General features: G+C 34.1%; 4 protein-coding genes across 5 annotated transcripts; 1 reads left to right on the top strand and 3 right to left on the bottom strand.

The window, feature by feature from the left end:
* Window positions 1-417: 417 nt before the first annotated feature.
* On the bottom strand, window positions 418-1,980 carry LOC110630443 (transmembrane emp24 domain-containing protein p24beta2). Its single transcript, XM_021777949.2, has 4 exons — window positions 1,610-1,980; window positions 1,264-1,450; window positions 1,057-1,164; window positions 418-948 (listed from the first exon to the last, which is right to left on the bottom strand). Exons 1-4 carry the CDS (start codon window positions 1,823-1,825, stop codon window positions 815-817), a joined length of 645 nt encoding a protein of 214 aa, XP_021633641.1. The 5' UTR covers window positions 1,826-1,980; the 3' UTR covers window positions 418-814.
* A 2,114-nt stretch (window positions 1,981-4,094) lies between these two features.
* On the bottom strand, window positions 4,095-9,753 carry LOC110630527 (ribulose-1,5 bisphosphate carboxylase/oxygenase large subunit N-methyltransferase, chloroplastic). Its single transcript, XM_021778064.1, has 12 exons — window positions 9,290-9,753; window positions 8,973-9,136; window positions 8,785-8,868; window positions 8,583-8,640; window positions 8,125-8,178; window positions 6,828-6,899; window positions 6,643-6,723; window positions 5,981-6,153; window positions 5,619-5,721; window positions 5,404-5,535; window positions 4,913-5,035; window positions 4,095-4,435 (listed from the first exon to the last, which is right to left on the bottom strand). Exons 1-12 carry the CDS (start codon window positions 9,674-9,676, stop codon window positions 4,349-4,351), a joined length of 1,518 nt encoding a protein of 505 aa, XP_021633756.1. The 5' UTR covers window positions 9,677-9,753; the 3' UTR covers window positions 4,095-4,348.
* A 591-nt stretch (window positions 9,754-10,344) lies between these two features.
* Window positions 10,345-13,325, top strand: LOC110629495. The gene is made up of 6 exons (XM_021776484.2): window positions 10,345-10,808; window positions 10,983-11,128; window positions 11,551-11,719; window positions 12,219-12,317; window positions 12,638-12,720; window positions 12,807-13,325. Exons 1-6 carry the CDS (start codon window positions 10,428-10,430, stop codon window positions 12,937-12,939), a joined length of 1,011 nt encoding a protein of 336 aa, XP_021632176.1. The 5' UTR covers window positions 10,345-10,427; the 3' UTR covers window positions 12,940-13,325.
* Window positions 13,326-13,504: 179 nt separating this feature from the next.
* On the bottom strand, window positions 13,505-21,010 carry LOC110629494 (long chain acyl-CoA synthetase 8). Of its 2 annotated transcripts, XM_021776483.2 has the most exons (13): window positions 20,867-21,002; window positions 20,492-20,594; window positions 19,738-20,370; window positions 19,553-19,633; window positions 19,148-19,423; window positions 18,573-18,704; window positions 18,326-18,499; window positions 17,927-18,156; window positions 15,476-15,593; window positions 15,032-15,163; window positions 14,756-14,890; window positions 14,470-14,676; window positions 13,505-14,047 (listed from the first exon to the last, which is right to left on the bottom strand). In XM_021776483.2, exons 3-13 carry the CDS (start codon window positions 20,284-20,286, stop codon window positions 13,883-13,885), a joined length of 2,199 nt encoding a protein of 732 aa, XP_021632175.1. In that variant the 5' UTR covers window positions 20,287-20,370; window positions 20,492-20,594; window positions 20,867-21,002; the 3' UTR covers window positions 13,505-13,882. The 2 variants fall into 2 exon arrangements, with proteins under 2 accessions (XP_021632175.1, XP_021632173.1); XM_021776481.2 differs by lacking the exon at window positions 20,492-20,594 and having other exon boundaries at window positions 20,867-21,010.
* Between the last annotated feature and the right edge of the window lie 1,936 nt (window positions 21,011-22,946).

Below are 22,946 nucleotides of genomic sequence, written 5' to 3'. Positions count from 1 at the left end.
CTCAAAATTTTAATTTAATACTGAATAATTTTTATTTTCAAATGAAAAAAAGCTGGGAAGTGTGCTACTTTCAACTAGTGTTTTAAATAGGAGGACCATATCAGATAATTGAATATATTCTTCATTCTTGCTATGTCGTTGCTGGTTTACCTTGGTGTATGCCAATTTCCTTGTACAAGGGATGCTTGTCAACAATAAACACAGAAAACCTTTTAGATCAATGCAAATTGTTTACGCACCTGGGCGTATAAATAACTAATTATATATTCAATCAATTAAAATAAAAATAAAAAAAATATTTTAATATATGAAATTTATCATATTTTAATACGTTTTTTTCATATTTTAATAATATATTGATTTTATATTGAATGGGTAATAAAAATACACCTCCAACACGAGATAATATGTATGCTTTAATTTACCCAAGTCCTACGTATGTGAAATTTACAATCCTTTACAAATTTTATGGTTTAAATTCATAATAATTTGAGTTCAATTTTTTTTTTTTTAAAAAAAAAACTCCCTTACCTGTGTATTTATTAGTTATAGACACCATGGATCTCAGCTAAATATAGGTTGATTTTTGTCATTAAAAAGGAAACTTCAAAATATATATATAGCTAAACAAAATAATTAATAACTTAATAAAAGAGCAAAAAATTAGTAAGCTCTTATAGTGTAAAGATAAAAGGGAGGGTCAAACAAAACTTAGAGGCCATGAGCTACCAGTCCCCCTTCTCTTCGTCAGTGAAAGCTATCAAACTCTCAAATATATGATGCTTCTGCCTTGGCCAACAGCTTCTTTGAGAGATTAAACTCTAGATATGTGGAACTTTTGATCAAACAAACGTCGTAGAAGGTAGACCTGAAGAACACTGGCCCCAATTAGTGCAGCTGATTCAAACATTGCCTTGTGCAATGCCCTTCTGCTCATTTTATCATTCACTGCAAATTCATTCACACAACTTGAGTATCAACATGAAAACAACAAGAAGCAGATGCTTAATTTCAAAGATTTTCAAAATTCAAGAAACTTGGGCTTTAAAATAGTACCCATTGCCTGGCGATCAGTCTGAGCTTCCAGCCAATGTTGTTCAAACTGGATATTGTAAAGAGCTTCCTCCAACTTTGATATCTGCTCTATCAAAGGGGCTAAATGCTCTGCATAAATCACCAAAATAATCATACCATCAACTGAGAAAAGTTGAGAAAATGGGGTTTTGAAAAAACCAACATCAAATTTGAAAAATGGGATCTTACCATCTTTTGCATGCTGATCATGGTAGGAGAAGTGTCCAAGATGCACGTCAAAGTCCACAGTTACAAGATATGGAGACTTGTTTGTGAAACAGAAGTGGTAAACCCCTTTCTTATACACCACAAACTCATACTTTTCACTGGTTTTATCTACAAATTCATGAAGCATATCGCCAGAAGGTCCCTTTATCTGATAACTCAAACAGTCAATAATACAAACAACTAAGATACAATCAGAAGAAATCGCAACTAGATAGTTTCCATTATCATCAATCTCTTTTCCCCATCAGTGCCCTTAGTTTTCCAGAATTTTTTGATCTAAAAATGGATAGAGAAGATGCATAATTACCTGGAGATCAACACCTTGATCGGAATCGGTGAAATGCCAAGAATCATCAGTCTCGATGACGACGAAAGAGATATGAAGGGTGTCACCTTCCTTATCAACTTTGTGAGAGACGCATTCTTCTTTGTCTATGACAAATCTAATCCCACTTGCCATTTTAATACTACATAGCAACCCCATCATCGCCATTGCTATGTATCTCAACACCCACTTCTCCATCTCCTGCAACACCAACTCTTCTGTTGATATCTCTGATGGGTATTTACTGATAATTGAAATTTTGAGTTCAGATCTTGAACACGAAATCAGAAAATCTGTGTTGTTTTTTTTTTTCCTTTTTCGTTGGGAAAGAAATCAGATTTCACTAAAATTTTTAAAAGTTCGTTTTAGTGCGGTATTTAACTGGTCAGACGGATCTTATTTCACCTCCGAACGACGCCGCTTTTGTAGATTACTGGAAGTTGCGTCAATCCATCCTATATTCATACATTTTTTACAAAAGAAAAAAATTTTAATTTTTTTTAAATAATTTTTTTATTAAAAAAATATAAATCGCTTCCATTTACTGGATATTTTAAATTTAGAAAGATTTATAATTTAATGCATGAAAATTATCATTATTAATAAATCAGTCCCTACATTATCAGAAATTTATTAAAACGTTCTTATCTTTTATATTTGTTAATAAAATAGTATTTTCGTTTATTTCTGTTGTTAAAAATATAGTAAAAGACTAAATTACTGCATCCTCCTGTTTTTCTTTATTGATTCTTCTTTCTCCTCTTCTTGATTCTTCCTCCTCCTCTTCTTTGATTTTTTTTCGATTTTTCTTTTTTTCTTCTTCTTTAAAGAGGAGGAGATTTTTCTTCTTTTTCTTCTTTTTTCTTCATCATCCTCATCTTCTCCTTCTCCTTCTTTTTCTCCTCCTTCTTCTCCTTCATCATCATCTTCTTCCTCTTCTTATTTTTCTTCTTTTTTAAGGAGGAGGAGGAGGAGCGACTATTTCGTTGATGGAAATAAATGATAAAGACGTTTTAATAAATATAAGAAAAAATAAGAATATTTAATAAATATGAGAAAAGATAATGGCGTTTTAATAGATTTCTGAGAATGTAAAGACTGATTTGTTAATAATAGCAATATCCAATGACTAAATAAGGAGTTTTATTTGAAGGTAAAATTGAATTTTAAAATTTTTCTCCCTCATTCTTTATCTATTTTTAACGGAAAAGGGAACAGAAGTACTATTTCGTTAAAAGAAAGAAACGATAAGAACGTTTTAGTAAATTTTTAAAAATGCAAGAACTGACTTGTTAATAATGATAATACTCAGACACTAAATTATAAATCTCCCTTAAATTTATTCAAAGTATCCAAAGCTTATAATTTATAATAGGTTATTCATATACAGAATAAGGGAGATAATCAAAATTATTAAAAATATTAAATATGTATTTTTATGCATTTATTTTGGTTTCAGTTATTTATAGTGTATTTATTTTAGTTGTAATTAATTAAAATTATAATGTTATAAATTGAAAGATTTTTATGGCTATTTTTAAGTTAAAAGAATGTCCAACATAATTTTGTTGTTGAGTTTGAAAAAACAAATTCGTTAAACTTTGAATAGAAAAATTTGCCAAAAGTTTTGGCTATTTTTAGTTGAAGAACTGCTGATCAATTCAAAAGAAAAATTATAACTTCAGACTATATAGGAAAGGTTTTATCGAATAAATCAATTTACTTTTAAGTAATAAGTATTCTTTATCAAAACAAATTATAAAATTAATATTATTAAGTGGATAATTTAAATTACGTTTGAATTGTATCGCGCGATTATTTAGTTCGGAATAAAACTCTCAACCTCATTTTATTTAAAATAAAATTTAAAATACTTTCAGCAAATATTTACTTTAAAATGAAGCTCTCAATCCCATTCAAAGGAAAAATACCTATATAAAACTCTCAATCTCGCTTCGTTACTCATCCGGTCTAAATCAATCACTAAAAGTAAAAACTAAATCTATAATATTCTTATTATTTTAGAAACCACATTTATATTATATAATAGAAAGATATACTCTTATCTTCTTTTTTTCTCTTTTTTACTATACAAATTGTAGTTAAAATTTTATCAAGAGCAACCCGATATATAGATCTCAGCCATTTGCCAGCACGCTATGTGAGACTATCCAGGTTTTATCATCTGTTTTCCTTATTTTTGTTCATGCATGGGAAATCATTTTTCACAAATGGAGCTTAGTAATATAACCTTTTCTTATATTGATATTTGGTAACATCAATTTTTATGTGAACTACTGAGAGTTTACAACTAAAAATCTTATGAGTAGACTATTAAGTCGATCATTAATTTAAACATCGATTATATATTCTTAGCCTTCAACATCTGTACTCTTGTGGTGCTTGCACTTCAAGAATGTCATTCATCATCAGTGATAGTGAATGTGGAGATGATAACAATGCAGGATAATTTCCAAACATAATTTCAATATCCCATAAATTAAATAGCTATTTTGTTGTCTAATCATATTGTCTGTAAACAATTTCACTCAAATTTACTTTACAAGCAGAACCATATCTGCAAATCCACTACTTCCACTTGACAAGCTCCTGCCTGAATTCCCAAGAAAGAGCATACTGGATATGAATTCAGCTATACTTGGTCGCTCAGTTAGCTAAACGTATGAAACACAAACCGCGAATCAATGTGCCAACGAGAACTTATTTAAAAAGATTTCTGAACCCATCAAATATTCTTAAAGCTCTCAGTTCACCACTTCTTATATCCCTCAGTCTTCTTCTTAATACCTGTAGAAGTGACCGCAAGGTATAATAAGAAAGAACAATGAATCAGTGATACACCATATCAAGAAAGATATTGAGAGGCATAACATTTTTCTTATCAGAAAACACAGGAGTTATCATCCAATGTTGATCATGCACGAACCAAAATATTGTGTAGAGTGTATCTTCATAAAGTATAATGCAGATAGATAATATGCTATTTGAATCGGTGGCTACTGCAAATGCACCGTTGCATACCTATTTTTGAACGGTGAATATTAACACCAAGATGTTACATAACAAAAAGCATGATAGAATAAATCCCGAAAAGTGGAGCACAGTATGCCTCCACATTTCTGTGAAAGTAATGAAATAAGCGGACTTCAAAATTGAGAAGCGTCAGAAGAGTGATATATTTAATGCAGAAAACCCTGAGCTAAACAAATATGTTTATATTACAATTTGCAAATATCAGGAAAGGTAAGAGTGACAGAATCTTACACTTTGAGCTCGGAATAGTATTCTCCGCTCACTGTTACACAAGTCTACTGCTAGCTGTTTCAGGAACAATCTTCTGTTAAGTTGCTTTGGAGATGTTACATCCAAATCCATTGATCCACTTGCCTATCAGGAGAGAATGATGAAAACCATTTTAGACAATCTAACCCAAAAGCTCAAGATTGTTCGCAAAGAAGCCAACATGCATCATTCAGCCATATAGTATTTCATATCAAATATATATGGTATACCAATTTCCAATGGCTCTAAATTAGCAATACTTGCCAATAAAGATAGAACGATGAACTGTAATACTAGATCATATCCAAACCCAAAACTCAACATCATAGGTTATAAGGGCAATATACTTATGGGAAACCAAATTTCAAGTATGCTAATATTAACATTTCCCAATGGAAAGGTGGGCTAAGCCCCAGTAGCAACCTGCAAGTATTCTATTCAAGCCATGATGCCAGAAAAAAAAAATCCGTCACCTGCAAGAATTTGGTGTACTTTGATATGCTCATTTCACAACTATCCAATATGAACTGTAATGCCTGTTCCTCAATTTCTGGGTATCTTATATCCTTCCTAATGGTTGTTGCATTTGATGCTGCTGCGGCCATCTGGAGCCAAAAAAAAGAGGAAATTTTAGATATATCACCAAATTAGAGAACAACTTCATAATTAAGAAAATAAAACCACAAACCTCTTCAAACTGTCTACTCATACTTGGAGGGCTGACTGCTAAAAAGGAGTATGCCATTAGTTCCACTGGCCAACCGGTGATTCGCAAAGGAAAACATTGAGATCTGATAATTGAACAAAAAGATAAAGAGTAATTTACTGATTCTTTACAATTTTCAAAGAAATGAGGACTTAGAGAATGAGGAAGCATGAAGACTCTTGTCTGACTTTTGAACTACAACTTAAATAAAGTTCTGAGGCCCTCAGAGAACAAATTGAGCATGCTAAGATGTGAGAGACTGAAATTTGGGAAATTTATAACTAAAAGTAACAAAAAGAAAAGGGATGATGGAGATTGAAGTTGATTCAAATGATTATACTCACGCTGATAAACCATGCTTCCTTAAAGCTTCTAACTTCTCCTTGTAACATTTGTCAGATTTCTTCAAAGACAATGACAGCTCTACTGAATCACTCGGGTTGGTACCTTCCCTTGGAACAAATCCATATGATAGCAACAGCTCTCCATTAGATTTCTTGCCATATGATATGAAAACCTGCATCAAGTGGCATCCATATTAGTTGATAGGAATGGTTGCTTTGACTTTCTATTCTTTAATATTTACATTTTCTAGGTTATTAAATCTTGGCACAATAAAAAATGTTGAAGTTATATGATCTAATTTGATAATCTTAGGCAGCATTCCATTGTTGAGAGTGGACGGGTTGTGAATGGAAGACCAATTTGCTTTTTCTCTTTTTTCAAGCCATTATCTTTGGTGAGTCGTGACCATACATTTCTGTAAATATACATTCAGATTTTCAAATCAAGAATTCCTTGTCCAGCAAACATTTACTTCCCATAAGAGTTTCTTAATATTTACATATGTACATAAAAACTAATAATGAAATACTTCTATAATAACTTCCTCCCTTCTAATGCGGTCATTCTAGAAGTAGTTTTCAACTACAAGTGGCTCCGACCAATTTTTCTAGCACTACTACCAGTAAACATGGACTTCAATTATCAATGGAAAATTGTTTACCTGCTCACCTGGCTCGTACTGTCGATCTGTTGTAAAGACAACTCCCTTAGACGATTTATCATAATCCAGAAAGGTCTCAACCTGGATCAACAAAATGCAAGAGCACCTATTAAAATATTGCATCTTGTACCCAACCAACGGAAACTTCTAAGCAAAATATTCCACAGTGACGCAAGTCAACATGCCTCACAACTATGATTAAGCATATCTGCCCAGGGAACCAAGGCAACTCTTCCATCCATTGAGGGCAAGCGAACCTATATACAAGAGAAAAATCAAAATCTATATGTAAGAGAAAAATCAATTCTAACACAGAACACTATTGGAATTCTCATATAATGAACTTAAAAAATATTTGATGCATGCATAAAAGGGCAATAATTTTCAATAATTTGAAATGCATTGGAACTGTTGTAGTATTTAAATATTCAATCCGTAAAGCTTCAAATTCTGAGAAATCAAGTTACCATCAAAGAGATGAGAACTATATTTAAAAAGTATGGGAAAATAAGAAAACAAGCAACGCTCTCTTCAACAAATATGGACACAACACAAGTTCAGCTTGTGTAATGCAGGTATGGGCGAAACAAATTAAAACTTATTTTGTTATTTTGATATTTTAGTATTTTAGTAGACTATTTTAATTTAATTATACCCATTTTAGGTAGCCAAATTCATGCAATCCATAAAGAGAAAAAAATTCTCATAATTCACCTAGGAAAAGGATCTTTGTTGTAATACATATTAAGGAAGATTTGATTGTTTGACCAATAGTCTTTTCTACATTGAAATTAATCCTTTCACCACTAGAAATAGGGTTTAGAAGGTTATAAAAATCACTTTAAGTGGTGATCACAAATTTCACTCTTGTTCGTGAACAATTATTTTCTTTAGTTAATACAATTTTAGCAAGAATTTTGTTTTACTTTGTATTGTATCAAGAATTGACATCTTATTAAGGTCAATAACTTTGTAGCGATTCTATTCTTATTTTCTTATTCAATTATCTACGGTCATATTTATTCATTATTCAAGAATGTAGTAGAATACTTGAAAATTAATCTTGACATGTGATTTGTTATTATTGTGTGTTGGAGTTTTAGACTGCATTGTTAATTTGGAGTTCTACATCAATATTATTGTTCTAATTACTACACATAATTGTAGGAAGTCCTATAACTAATTGTCATTCCATTTCCTGGTAGCAACATATGAGGTATGCCTGTATATTCCCAGTAACATCAATATAGCTAGCAGATTGAATGTGTAATCAAAGCAAAGAAAACAAGCTTTCCTTGTTTAGTAATTAAGGACAAAACAGAGAAGAGGAACAGAATCAAAAGACTTAGAATTTCAATGCTTGATTTCTATTATGCCCAAGCTGGTGATGACGTCATATTACATAACAAATAATAAATTTTCTATATTCTATTGCCATCAGGTAGTTAGTTTATAGAAACAATATTGAAAGGGTTTAATTACCAAGCGAGAGAAGAGAATGCCAAATGACCACTTGAAAGTCTCCATATTGAATACCTATAACTCATATATAATGCAAAGTCAAACAAAAGTTAGTTTACAGTAACCGTACACAGCATTCATGCAAACCATTAGACAAATTATAGAGGCTCTTACATCACAACAAATGTAGAAGGGCAAGTTAATAAGAAACCAAGGTGTTTGGAAGAAGACCAAGAATACCCAGGTATTATCAGATCATTTTAAAAAGATAAAAAATAAATACTCAACAACATTTATGGCTAAGAAAAATGAAGGAAAGAGAAATATATCTCAAGAAATACATATGAAAGAACTAGCAGGCCTTATCTGCAACCATGGAAGAATAGAGACAGAAGCTTTCAGTAAACTAATAGCAGATCATAGAATATACTTGCAAACTCCAATTCATTTTATAGAAAAAGCAATCTAAGACAAAGTACCTCTTCAGGAAATAGGTCAGGATACTTGGAAAATATCCTAAGCCTTAAATCATCATATCTGCAAAAGACATGGGAACAAATGTTCAAGAGCGAATCATTAAATAGAACAATGAGCATGATATGCAGCTGAAATGACAATACAGACCAAATCAAGCATATCAAAATAAAGCTCAAATAGATCTTTGAAATAAAAATTGCCTACGTTCCAATAACATTGGTAATCCTTTCAATTGCACGCTCCCTGATCTGTGAAGCTTCCAGGAACCTATCTAGTTCGGCCCGAGTCCTGAAATGATATAGAGAGGCTGTAGGGGAAGAAACTGAGACTAGACCCTTTCTGTATACAAGAAAAACTCTAATGTGAACCAGTATAATAGAACAAGAAGTTACCAGTACAAAAGTGAATATGGTTGTCGAGGAAGCGCTGAGATGTAATTGCTCCATCTTGAAGATTGCTGAAGACTCGCTTCACTAATAAGATAGGTCGCAAGTAAAGGCCAATCTGGGACAGAGTACTGTTTCAACACTTCACCAGCCTCTGGGCAGCTCCATTCCTACGCATTTCACAAATACAAACCCATATCAATGACAATTATATATTCTTCACCAAACATCAAAATGATCAAATACATTGCATATCTGAAAAACCTACAAATGGTTAAAAGCCAAAATTGAATAAATTACCCAATTCTATCAACCAAACTCACCGAATCAGCGGTGATGACAAGCGAGGGAGGCACAAAGAGCAACTTCTCACCCTTCCTAATATTCTTCAAAGCAACCAAACCTCTCTCTCCCACTTCCACCTTTTGTATGGCCATTTTCTGAGGAGGTAGGCCAGAGTCAGACAGCCATCTCTGGAGGGCCTCCGCATTCTGCAAAGAATCGATTTCGCAGCCCCACGGCACCTTCGGGGTCACCGATGCCGCTTTCTCCGTGGCGCTGTCGCTTGTTGAAACTGATGATGAGCAGTGAATTGTTGTTGAGTATTTTTTGCGTAAGAAACTTGGTGACTGAGTGAGTGTGCATGACTTGTGGAGTATAGAGAAGGAAGGGAAGAGTGTAGTCTGGAAGATTCTAGAAGCTTCAACCATGGCTGTGCACCTGAAAGAGTGAGAAGAGGAGGGAGAAAGACCTTATCCTTACGGACTACTGGCCTATCTGGATTTAGGTAGTTTTTACTGTTATTAAACGGCGCCGACTTGCTCAAACTAAACGTTGACGTTTTATCCCGATAATGGAAAACTCGCCGCGATAATAAAACTGTTGGCCAGAGGTAATCGGTATTTGTTTGAAATCGAAATAAGGGATTAAATTGAATTAATTTTAAAAAAATTTTATTTTGATTTAATTTTAATTTTTTAAAAATTTAATTATTTAAATATAATTCAATTTTAATTAAAAAAAATTTAAGAATTATTTATACACTATGTTATTTTAATAATATAAAAAATCACATCTTAATAATATTTATTTTTATAATATATATTAAAATATTTTAATTAAATTATAAAATATATAAAATAATGCATAAAATAAAAAATTTATTAAAATATTTAATCTATTAAATTAAATTGAATTAAATTAAATTAAATTAGTTTGATTTAAATTAAATTTTTTTATAGTTCAGTTTGGTTCCAATCTCACAAATACCGAATGCTCAAATGGACGATGAATTAAATGGTGCCGTTCGTCTTCTCTTGTCTAGTTGTCTTGTAACGTAGAAAGCACCTTGATCGAACGATACCATTAGCGTTAAAACGGCGTCGTGCACCTCTACTTGGCTTCTTGAAAAGCTCAGTCAGTGTACTGAAAAAACAAAAGAAGTTGAGAATATCTTGAAAGATGATGGCCAACTCCAGCCTCATCTCCTGCAACTTCTCTTCTCTTCCTCTCAAAGCTCCAAGAGACAGAGCTCATCTCCAAACTCGAACCCCTAACAACGGACTCTTATATTTGCGTCCCAGAAGTGGAACCACTTTGAAAGTTTCCAATTTTCTCAAACCCCGCATCTGTAAGACCTCAAATTTCCCATTTCAGAAGAAGGGTCTGCTTCAAGTGTGCCATAGCGTATTGGACTCCAAGGATTCAGAGAAAGACCCAGTTTTGGAGAATGAAACTAATAATGAGAAAGAGGGGCGGGATTGGACAACCTCCATCTTGCTTTTTGTGTTGTGGGGTGTTCTTATGTACTATGTTTTCAATCTCGCTCCTAACCAGACCCCGGTATTTGACTCCTTTCCACTCTCTTTCTTTTTCATATTATAATTTTTTAATGGGTTGTGTTCGCTTCTTCTTTTATGCCTTGCAATTTAGAGTATTTTTAAATCGAAGCTACTGATTTGTCTGCTTCCCTTCTCCTTTCTCTTAAAAGTTTTAATGAGTATTTCTTCTTTGCAGGCAACAGACGAGTATTTTTTGAAGAAACTCCTTAATTTGAAGGGAGATGATGGCTTTGAGATGAATCAAGTACTTGTGTCTTTATGGTATATCATGGGTTTGTGGCCTCTGGTTTACAGTATGCTTCTACTCCCAACCGGCAGAAGGTGAATTGACGTTTCTTATCCTTATTTGTTGTGTAATTTTATGAATTTATGATCTCCAGCCAGTTCTTTTCCTCTATTTTGTAAGATTAAGTTTGATTTATACAAGGATTATGTTGCTGGGACTTTCAGAGGACAAGCCATATATATCATTTCTGTTGATTTTTTTCCAAGTGAAAGTAATGGATTTGGATGGTGGCTTATTATTATTATGTGCAGTTGGTGATTATAATAGATTAAGCATGTGATGATGGCATTGATGGGAGCTAAACTCCCATTGTGGAATGAAATTTTAGCCTTTAGGCGTGCATGCTACAATGGTTAGAACTAGATCAAAGAGGATTGGCAACCCATTGTTTAATTTTTTGCAATATTCCAATCAGAGTACTTGATTAATCTGATATATCTAATTCCTATATTTGCAGCTCAAAAAGCAAAATTCCAGTTTGGCCATTCCTTATACTTTCATGCTTTGGTGGTGCATATGCTCTTCTTCCCTATTTTGTTCTTTGGAGACCACCACCGCCACCTGTTGAAGAAAGTGAGCTTGGCAAATGGCCTCTCAATTTTCTGGAATCAAAGTTGACAGCTGGGGTAAAAAATTTTTTCCTTGACGAATATTTGATTGAACTGAGAAATGTGTATTGCTTAAAGCTGAGGATGATTTCACTCTTTAGTTGGTTAACATAGTCAAAACCTTTATGGTGCTAAACAACTCAGATTGTTCTCTTAAACAAGGAAATGTGGAGGATAAACTGATGAATGTAGACTACAATTTTTTATAATTGAGACAATGAGCAAGTACTGAATCAAGTTCATTATGAAGTTTCTGGTCAGTTTCCTGTCAGACTGACTGGATTCGTACTTCTGTCTGTCACATTTTGGATGTCAAATTGGTTAGGATTCAGTTGGTAGGTTAAGAAAGAAGCTTCAATATCTCTCCAATGATATTTTCGTAATGAAGGATGAAAAAGCTTCATGTTCTTTTCTATTCCATGAAGTGTCTTTTTCTAAAAATTATGTCAAATAATTGAAGTTCTGATCTGGACTTATTTATCTATTTTGTATGGAAAAGTAACTTTGTCATGCATAGATATCATTTGCTGTAGGAATAGGCCTATTCCTTTACGCAGGCTTGGCAAATGGTGATGTCTGGAAAGAGTTCTACCAGTACTTCAGGGAAAGCAAATTCGTAAGTGGTTGCTAAATGTTTTTGTTTCCATTTATGCAAATGCTTACACGTGTGCCACCAGCAAAATTTAGAAGACTGCAAAGTCCAAGATAATTTATTTATCTTCCATTTGGAATGATTCAGTTTGCAAGAAAATAAATTCTGGTAAACTTATACAAGATTTTAACTTCTCTTAAAATGAAAATTTTTTAAGTGAAAAATAATTGAATTATTTTATTCTAAACAAGATATTTATTAGAAAAGAAATCAATTGAATTGAATTGAAATTCTTGATTCACAAATGAAGTGTTAATATACCTTGTTCATGATTTCAACTGCAGATTCACATCATGTCCCTTGATTTCACTCTACTATCAGCATTTGCCCCTTTCTGGGTTTACAATGATATGACTGCAAGGAAATGGTGAGACTTTGGAACCAATGATGCCCTTCTTCCCCATTTGTTTGAATTTGAAATTCTCTCAAGGAAGATTTATCCTGTTTGTACAGGTTCAATAAAGGTTCATGGCTTCTTCCTATATCATTGGTTCCGCTCTTGGGTCCTGCATTATATCTGGTTCTACGGCCATCACTGTCACAAATGCCTGTTTCACTGGGTCCAGCTTCATCAGAACAGAAGTAGTATCTGTAATTCTCATTCATCTCCTCATCATAGAAGCTGGCAAATTTCGGCAACATCCACAAGATTGAAAGAAACAAGTTTGAAGAAACCATCTTTCCTGTGCACAGGGAAATATTTAACCACTGCTACTCTGTGCGAGTCACAGAGCAATACAGTCAATTATGCACAAATATACCAGGAGGATGCAGTGGACAACTATCTTCATGAAAAGGTTTTGTCCTTGCTTGTATTCAGTAAAATATACTACACAAGTAATGCGAGAAAAGAAACGACGGCGTAATCTCTTATATGGTGTAATCTCTTATCGTACAATTGTTGTAAGTGGACTTGACTGTTAGTTCCTAACTCCGTTGATATTTCTAAATATGAAGAATCACATTTGCAAATTCCTTGGGTCTGTAAATAACGAAGCTGTTATTTGATTCCAGGATATCATCATTGTACCATTTTCCATTCTTTTTCCAGATTGATGCTTCATGCACAAATAACTCCAGTTTATAGGTTGAAGGTTAAATTTCCTTCTAGGAAAAAAAAACAGAGAAAAAGAGAGAACCTATAGGAGCCCTCATTGTAAAGTGCTTATTTATTGCTTAAGATCGAAATCATACAGCGTACTCCCGTCACCCAACCCTGCTGGGGAGACAAGTATACAGCTGAAATTGAGCAAGTTGTTTTAGCAACAGAGTTCCCTATAGAACATGTAAGCGATTTTTAGGAAGCAAGATACATTATCTAATAATTTAGGTTTCAAGGTTTCATGTTCAAAGAGCAATCTAATCTCCACCTCATGTGTTGAACCCTGAAGATCTAAAATCACAGGCACCATAATAAATATCCAGCTACGAGCATTTCTACCAGTTTTCTGAGTAAGTGTCTTCCCTGGAGAACCCAGGATAGAGGAATACATACAAAACGCAAGCGAGGAGATCCACCAAACATCATATCAGTCGTAGAGCTTTTGGAGCTCATCTTTAAATTTGGACTTCAGTTGTTCCCTCTTGATCTTGAGAGCAGCAGTAACTAAGCCAGATTCAGGTGTCCACGGATCTGGTAACAGCTTGATCTTTTCAGGAATTTCAAACTTGTCTAGTTTTGCAGCTTTTCCTACCTGCTTGCAAAAGAATGCTTTCAGACATGTATTGCAGAATCTAGTCATTTTTAAGTTCAACTTTCATCCTACATAGGAATCTTTCAACTTTTCATCTCACTTGAGGAAATGATCAAGATGCATGCCAACATGGATAAATGCACAAGCAAATGGTGAACATCAGATAATCCAAACAATAGATGCTTCCATCGCGTAGGAAATGGATTGTGACAAAGCAAGTAGAACTGGAGTCATATAATTACTGGGCAGCACAAAGAGCAGGGGTCAGAAAAACAGAAGAAATCTAACCAATGCATGAAACCTCAGGGACTGTGTATATGTAAGCAATAGAAGTAATAGCCCTCATGTATGTCATGGGCGGTGCTAACTAAACAATATTGTTTTCTATAACCTTCCAGTAGACAAGCAGAAAATAGACTAACCTTGGACAGTGACTGTTGAACCTCAGCAATTGTTTCATCTTTGTTACAGAGCTCTGCAAAGTCCCGGTACTTGATGCCAACTTGCTGGGCCCATTTCTCTAAGGCTTGATGTGATGGAACAACAAGAGCTACACAATAGTTTTTGAAGGAATCTGCATATGCCATGATATTATCCACGTAGTTACTTGACATCAGCGCTGCCTCAACCTGCATTAATGGTGTCAAGCATGGAAAGAAGAAAATTACAGCAAAAGGTTAAAACATCCAACAAGGATATATAAATGACCTTTCCGAGGGAGATGTACTCTCCATGTTGAAGTTTGACAATATCCTTCTTTCTGTCTATAATTTCAAGGCATCCATCGGGGTGAAAACGTCCAATATCACCAGTATAAAACCAGCGCATGCCTTTTTCATCTACCTGTAACATGTTTAGAGGAACTGAGGTCCATTTTTCCTAGACTATGAGATCAAGCCTCTGATGTTCAAATTTCAGCATACATCCAAAAGGAATGCACATCACATGCAAGCAAAATCATGTGGTGCACAAACAAAAGTTTACCTTGTAGACCTCATCCGTTTTTTCTTTGTTGTTAAAGTAACCCCTAGTTACACAGAATCCTCCAACAACAATTTCTCCTCGGGGCATTGGCTTGTCAGATATCTTGTACCCACCTTCTTCCCAAGAAACAAGCTGCAACACCAAAATGAAGAAAATTCTCTTGAACCAATCTTCTAAATCTCAAATGTGACATTGCACCTTACATCTGCTGCCATTGAATTTCACCAGAAGGTACAGCATTGTCTTTGAAAGTGAATTAGCAAAACGTTATAATTTCAAATCCAGCTGTTTTATTTGTTGTTCACTGGAAATACTTGCCAAGCATACGGCTAGTAGAAGTTAAAATGAGGTGCTGTAAAGTTCATATAACCATCTCTAGATAGAAAGTCTGGTTCTGGATTGTGAAACTCAACAATTTTTTCATTGTGTAGAAGAATGGCAGACCTTAATATAGCAGCATGGAAGAGGAGGTCCAACACGGCCCACAGATGTGTCATCCCACCCAGAAAAGGCAGCTCCAGCACATGTTTCTGTCAAGCCATAACCCTGAGCTATCGGAGCCCTGAAGATAAACATTGCATACACAATATACCTAAAGTATTAATACTTAACACAAGAAATGTTGGATGGAATATTGAGAAAGAATGATAGGGATAGTAGCCAAAGATCATGAAAAACAACAACAATAACAACAAAAAGTCCCCGTCTGCCTTTCACTTGTATTGTTTGAGGTAATGGCCATAACCATTAGTAAATAACAGCATCACTTAAACAGGTAATTCCCAGCATTCAAATATCAATAGTAAAAATAATTTAAAAAAATCTTTATATCTAGAACCAATGATCTAGAGATAATAACAATTTGTCATCATGATTCAATTGGTGTGATGCGTAAGTAGTCTCAATCCACATGTTTATGTCCTCATCAGTACTCAATATTGTTTCAATCATGCGTTATGATTCTATCTACTGAGCTATAAAAAATATGAATATGTTATCTCCACTTTCTTTTTAATGAATATCATATCTAAGAGAACCATTAATTGTTTCAAAGTATCAAGATTACTAGAATAGTCTAAGCCCAACTCTAACAAATTCAATTTGTTTCTTTAATTAACTCATCAAAGAACAAGAATAAACTCTAAGCTCTTAAAAATTCTGATATAAAAATATCCATCAAATTTATCGTATAATTCACTACTCCTCCCCCCCTCCCCAACAACCACAAAAAAAAAGCTGGCACATGCATCCAAAACACAATTGTCCAGCATATGCTTGGGTATGCGTCCTGGTTTCATGTCATTTGGTTCCAAAAAAAAAGAGCTACAAGCAGCTTGCAATAACACAAAAAATTAAATTTACAAAAAAAAAAAAACTCAAAAAAAGAGAAAGAACGAAGACAGGGTGCATGAGTTCAAAGTTGGCGCTACTCTTCTCTTCTTATTTTAGTGGAGCCAGGTGGCAGTAGGATAGGGTTATGTGTTTAGGACTGCTCTATTTCTTGTCATATTAACGGGCTAGGTAGTCGAAGGTTGTGCAGAAAAATGTTACATGAACACTTAGCCTTGAGATGGCTATTTTATTTCTCTATAACCAATGGGTTCTAGCTCATCGATACCGGAGTTGTCTTTGGTTGCTGAGAGTTCTTGTGTTGAAACCCCAATAAGAGCTAATTGTACCAAAATATAAATATATACATTATTATTTTTAATTATTTAAAATTATATTACTTCATTGAATATTAAATAATATTTATGTTATAATTAAAATTAACATATTAATAAATTTTTAATTTTTCATAAACCAAAACTTATAAATATAATTAGCATACATGAATCAAATCAAAATACCAATTAAGCCTGCCTTGACATATCCTATATTTCATTAACTGACATACTCGTACCACAATCCAAAGCTATCATATTCCAGGTACATGTGATCCATTATACAAGCAAAAGATGCAGCCGATAAAAATAAAAATGAAAGTAGTAGATGTCAAGTGCAAGCACCTATAAACAAGTTGAACAAAAATTACCAATCATGAATTTCAAGGATGACATCACCATTATCATTGTATATTTTGATCAAATATCCACTTTGCATCAAACCAGAAAAGCAATCTTTTTGGCCAATTTGATTTTTCACCAATGCAAAATATTGTATGAGATAGACAATAGCTCAATTTTTTGCATGAACTTCTTCATCCACTTAACTGTTTGGCCAATTACATAGTTATTGAGAAGTTCCTTATTTTTAGAACTGTAGGACTCAATTAACAAAATGATATGACAGCCATGTGACACTAAAAGAACATAAAATATCAACAGTAATCAATGTGAAATTCAAGATTGTATAAGGCTAGAGTCAAAAACAAAAATATGACAACTAATACATGTCATATTACCTTAAAAAAAATATTGATACTGCTTTATACTTAAATCATCACTATCACCCACAGGATAACAGTAACTTTTCTATGCTAAGTATTTAGCACCAACATTGACAAAAATAGAAAGGAAAACATTACTTAAATTCATTGAGGCTTGGCCCAACATGCAGTTCAGCCCTTCAACTCTAATTTTCACGTTGATGTATAAGACAAGAATTTTGAATTGCACTTTATTTCCTAATATCTTTAATTTGACCACATTTTACTCCCTAAAATTTTATGCTTTGTTAAAATCTAATCCTAAATCGTTATATTAGAAAGATTTTTAACCCCTCATATACATTTTTTATAATGGTAGTGTGAAGACCAAAGTAACCAACTCTGAAATAATGACAATGAAAGAGTATACTAAGCCAATTCTCATGGGATTTTAGTAATTTGCCCCGAGTAAATTAAAAATGTTCTTCCTTTCATGTATTAGTATCTAAAGATGAGTGATTCATTACCCCATGCAAATATTGACGAATCGTTGTGATTCCGCAGATAATGGAGCACCACCACATAGTATAAATCGGATACGGCCTCCAAGTACATCACGTATTGATTTGAAGACAATAGCATCCCACAACATTCTTTCCAGTCCCCAAGCACCAAACCAGCTTCCTTCTATGGCTGCTAATCGCCGCTTATATACAATGTTGAAAAGCTTCTTTGCAAATCCGCCTTTCTCCTGAACCTGCAGTACACAATGATAGTCGAGGAAAAAGGAGCTAAGTATTAACCTAATACAGGAAAAAAAAAGGAACACAGATATTACCAGACATACTCAAACAGACACAAACATACCAATCACTATGCAGAAAAATTTTATATATGGTAGATAATAGAGAGGATATAGTTCACACCTTTTTTAGAACTCCATCCCGAACACGATCTAGTATAGCAGGAACCGCTGCCATAAGAGTGGGATTCAACACAGAAGCATCACCTTTGGTTCCTTTTTTTATTTTATTAGCTGTGTCTGTTAAAGTCAATGCGGAACCATAGCCAATTGCACACCCTGCAGTTAACATTATAGACTGGACAACCACAGAAATGCAATTATTATCTTTCAAAGTGATGTAGAAAATAAGAATGCAGCTGTGAAGGTACCTCAGCAGCAAGTTCGAGAACATGAGCTAATGGCAAGTATGCCAAATAAACATCATTACTACCCAGATTAGGAATCACTGTCATGACAGCTGCAGCAGTGGCTATAATGTTGCTATGAGTAATCATGACTCCCTATTGTGTTAAACATGACACAAATGTTAGCACAGCATAGCATGTAATATTAGAGATTAATGTAACAAACTTCAATTTCAATCTTAGAGAAGGGGATAAAAAAGAGTGATGAAAAGAACTGTTTAATTGCTCCCATAGTACTTGTCCATGTATGAACATGTAGAATCTACATTGTAGACATGTCAATTTACAATTAGCCTTTAGACCCTTTAAGAAAAGTTTATCAAAGTTAACAGATTTTTGTGCAAGATGGTTCAAGACTGCATTCAATTTGGATGTGTAGGAGAAAGCAAGAGAGAAAGAGAGAGGGATATCTTTCAACTTATCTCCCTTCCAGTGAGGTCAATTGGCTAAATTTACATTCAAGGATTTGGATTTGGCATTTGTTAGAATATGCAGTAACAAATTTAAAAATTAAGAAGAGAAAATAGAAGAAAATAAACCTTTGGTAGGCCTGTGCTGCCACTTGTATACATGATAACAGCAATTCCATTCCTGGAAGGCAGGTTTGGAGGAAGAGGACTGTGTTTGCCCAGTTTCTCAACTTCAGAAAAAGATGAAACTGTCCAATGGCTCATACTCCCAGAGATACTATCATCTGCAGTTGCAGTTCCATCATCTTCAAAGTAAATCACATTCTTGATGGTTGTTAGTCTTGTGCTTATAGCAGCCAACCTTTTCAATTGCTTGGAATCACAAATCAGGGTTGATACTTGTGTCTGTCAACATTGTGAAAACTCTGATTGAGGATATCAATTATCTAGCAATTTAAGATTTGCTCTGGAAATTAACCTGAAATATCCTTGCTAGAATAATCCAATAAAGCAAGCATAAGACAAATCCCCTACCTCATTGAGTGAATGGATCAGAGCATCCTCACCAAGAGATGCATAAATAGTAACAACAGTGATATTCTGCCGCATGCATCCCTGAATTCCAGAAATAACTAATTCAAAATCCTTTGCCATTAGCATAGCTGTAAACACAGAAGAAGAGAAGCAGATGAAGAAAATAAGTATACGAAAACAAATACCTGGAAGGCAATGAACCACTCTGCTCGTGTTTCAGAAAAAATTGCAGCACGAGTATCCTCATTATGACCTAACCTAATAAGCCCAGAAGCAAAGTTGCAAGCACGATCAAAAACTTGTCCATAAGTTTGCCATTCATAATCCCCCAAGTGCAGCTTCTCAAACTTTCTACCATCACTAGCTGTGACAAATTCTCTGCTAATTAGCTTCCTTGTTCCAAGAAATCGATATTGTGAATGCTTTTTGCAAGATTGCTCAAAAAGCGAGGCCATGGTATTTGCCCCCTCCCAAGGGACTTCAATCAAATGAGAGCTTTGGCCACTGCGAATTGCATAACCTGCCTCGCCACCAACTTCTACAGGAACTCCTCTTTGCTTCACCTTTTTCTTCCCCATGAACACAATGGAGAGCAACATAGGTAAAACAATCGCAACAATGGCAGCACCCACAATGCCATATGTTCCATAGCCTTTCTCTTGTGACAAGTGATCGCTAGAACCTAAATTTTCCACAGCTGGTGAGCTCGAAAAGGTTGCCTCAGAATCCGCCATTATATATGAATGCTCATACGACGATCTACAAAATTACTTGCCAAAACATACCAATAATTGGCTATAATAGAACACAAGAATCACCTGCAAAATCATCCACCTTTCAGCTATGCAAATTAAATAAACAAGGGAGAATCAACAGACAACCATAAGGACAGTGACCAGCCAGAAAGAGATCAAAACAAAATATACATGTATTCTAAACCTTTTGTTAGTGTCTTCAGTTCTTGCTGTATCAAATCTTAATACAACTTCAAATAACACGGTAGTAACCATAACCAAGTTCCTTCACCTACAACAACAAAAGACTAGATACCACAAAACCTCAAAACTATAAGATTATAGCTAGATTAGCCAAAAAGCATCCTTAATTTACTCAAATATGTAAGAAATTTGGTCTCAACTTACAAAATTAGTAAAATAAACAATAACGATAAGCTAAACTAAAGTAAATAAACAAAATCAAAGATCAAGCAGTAATATCAACCAGAAAACGAATGAGAAAACGCTGAAAGATTCAGTTTTAAAATCCGATAACGATGAATTATGAATCAAAGCAATGAAATCAAAACAGATTTACCTTTGGAAGCAAAAGCCAAAAAGCAGCTTACAGTGCAAAGAAACGAAGATACGCAACAAAGAAGCTCGCGAGAGCTTGTATGCGATTGTCTTTATTCGCACTAACACATGCCTTTATACGAAACCGTTAGCCTTCGGCAAAAGAAAATTTAAAAGAATTGTTAGCCGAGAGTAAATATACAAAATACTCCTTCAAGATTACAGGATAATTATCAACTTTGGTGAGAGAACGAAGGGGTAGTTTCGGTATTAAAAAATTGTCCGAGTGTCTGAGCACCTGGCATTAGAATTTATGTAGCACGTGGCGAAGGATGAGAGTGAGAGGAATGGCGTTTTAACGAAGCATTTAAGTCACGTGCGTCACGGGTGACCTATATACTGTTTGGAGAAAAAAATTTTGGTAAATGTAACAAGAAAGGCACGCACCTCGATGAGTAGAAATCGTAATCAGAGTTTTGAGATTGAGGAATGGGCGAAGATACGAACCGGTTCAAACTATGAACCGATCAGAATTGGTTTTGAGTCAAACTCATATTCAAATCAAACTCACCATTTTATTTCAACATAGGTTTCAAATGGAGATATAGAGTGAATTTTTCATTTTCTCTCTTGAACTGAATCTAAATCAGCTCGAAACATTTGGTTTGAGTTGATGTTGTAAATTGAAACCAATCTGATTATAAATTATTTTTTCAGTTTTAAAAAATGATATTAATTTTCATTAATATTTTTTAACTCAAAACTAAAAAAATTAAAATCTTACAAACTTATCTTAAATAAAATCAAATCAAAATTAAAATCGATTTGAATTCAAAATATTTCTAATCAAATCATTTTGAACTGTAAAGCTAACCAAACCATTAACGAGTCGGTAATTGAAGGGGTTAAACGACATCGTTGAAAAAATATAACAGTGATAAATGATGACGTTTGGGTCCAACCTCGAAGGTTCAGCGTTACAAAGATAGAAAGACGTAATAGTGGTCTGACAGGGGAAAGATTTGGGGCATGGCAGGGGAGGGAGACTCACATGGAAACAAATTAATTTTCAAGCCTGATGACAGGGGGTAAGATTTTAGTATGTGCAAGGAAATTTAGTTCTGATTTTTCGCTCTCTTTTTATTCTATATCTCTTTTTTTATTTTTTAATAATGTGTTATTATTACGTAGAATCGTACATACAGACACTTATTATCTATAATCCTATTAATCCATTAAAATAAGTACTCTGAATTTTAACTTTTAAAATTATTAAAATGAGTAATCTAAATTTTAATTTTTTAAACTTTGACCATATTAGGTCAGACATATTGATAGGTCCCAGTCAAAACTTAAAAAAAGATTAAAGAAAAAAATTGGAAATAAAATGAGTTTTTTGTAATTCATTGATAATTTTAGTAGCAGATACATTAAAAATTAAATAGGAATAAAATGCAACAGCAAGTCCTATTTTCAAGCGACTAACAGAAAATATCCTCAAAAGAATAATTAAGAGTAAGCTTAGTCAGTCAAGATAACAAGCTGACTTATTCTATCAAAATATGACTTATTCAAAAATATGCAACATAGCAGCAGAGAAAAAATAATTAATTCAGCAGCAATTGTCAACTGCAAAAGTCAACCAAAATACTTCTTGTTTGGAACAGGCACTCTTTTGGATCTTCGAGTCTTATCAATACTCCCCCATTCAGTTTAACCTTGTCCTCAAGGTTCGAAGGAGAGAACCTTTCAAACAAAGCAGCTGTACTCACCCAGGAAGCATCTTCAACTGGTAAGTCTTTCCATTGAACAAGGCTCTCTTCCACCAAACGGGATCCCTGCTTGACCCACCTAGTGTCCAGAATTTCCTGTGGTTCCAAAAGGACAGCACCCTCGTCATTAAAAGGAGGCAAAGCTGTAGGAACTGGAACGCCCCCCTCACAACCAACATGTTTTTTAAGCAAGGAAATGTGAAAAACTGGATGGATTTTATAACCATTTGGCAGCTGCAGCCGATAAGCAACCTTCCCAATCTTTTCCAATATTTGGAAAGGACCGTAGTAGCGGCTGGACAGCTTCTGAAATGCCCTTCGAGCAACTGT

Source organism: Manihot esculenta, chromosome 13 (assembly GCF_001659605.2).
Source record: "Manihot esculenta cultivar AM560-2 chromosome 13, M.esculenta_v8, whole genome shotgun sequence".
NCBI classification, from domain to species: Eukaryota; Viridiplantae; Streptophyta; class Magnoliopsida; order Malpighiales; family Euphorbiaceae; genus Manihot; species Manihot esculenta.
This window is presented reverse-complemented; position numbering and strand designations above follow the sequence as displayed.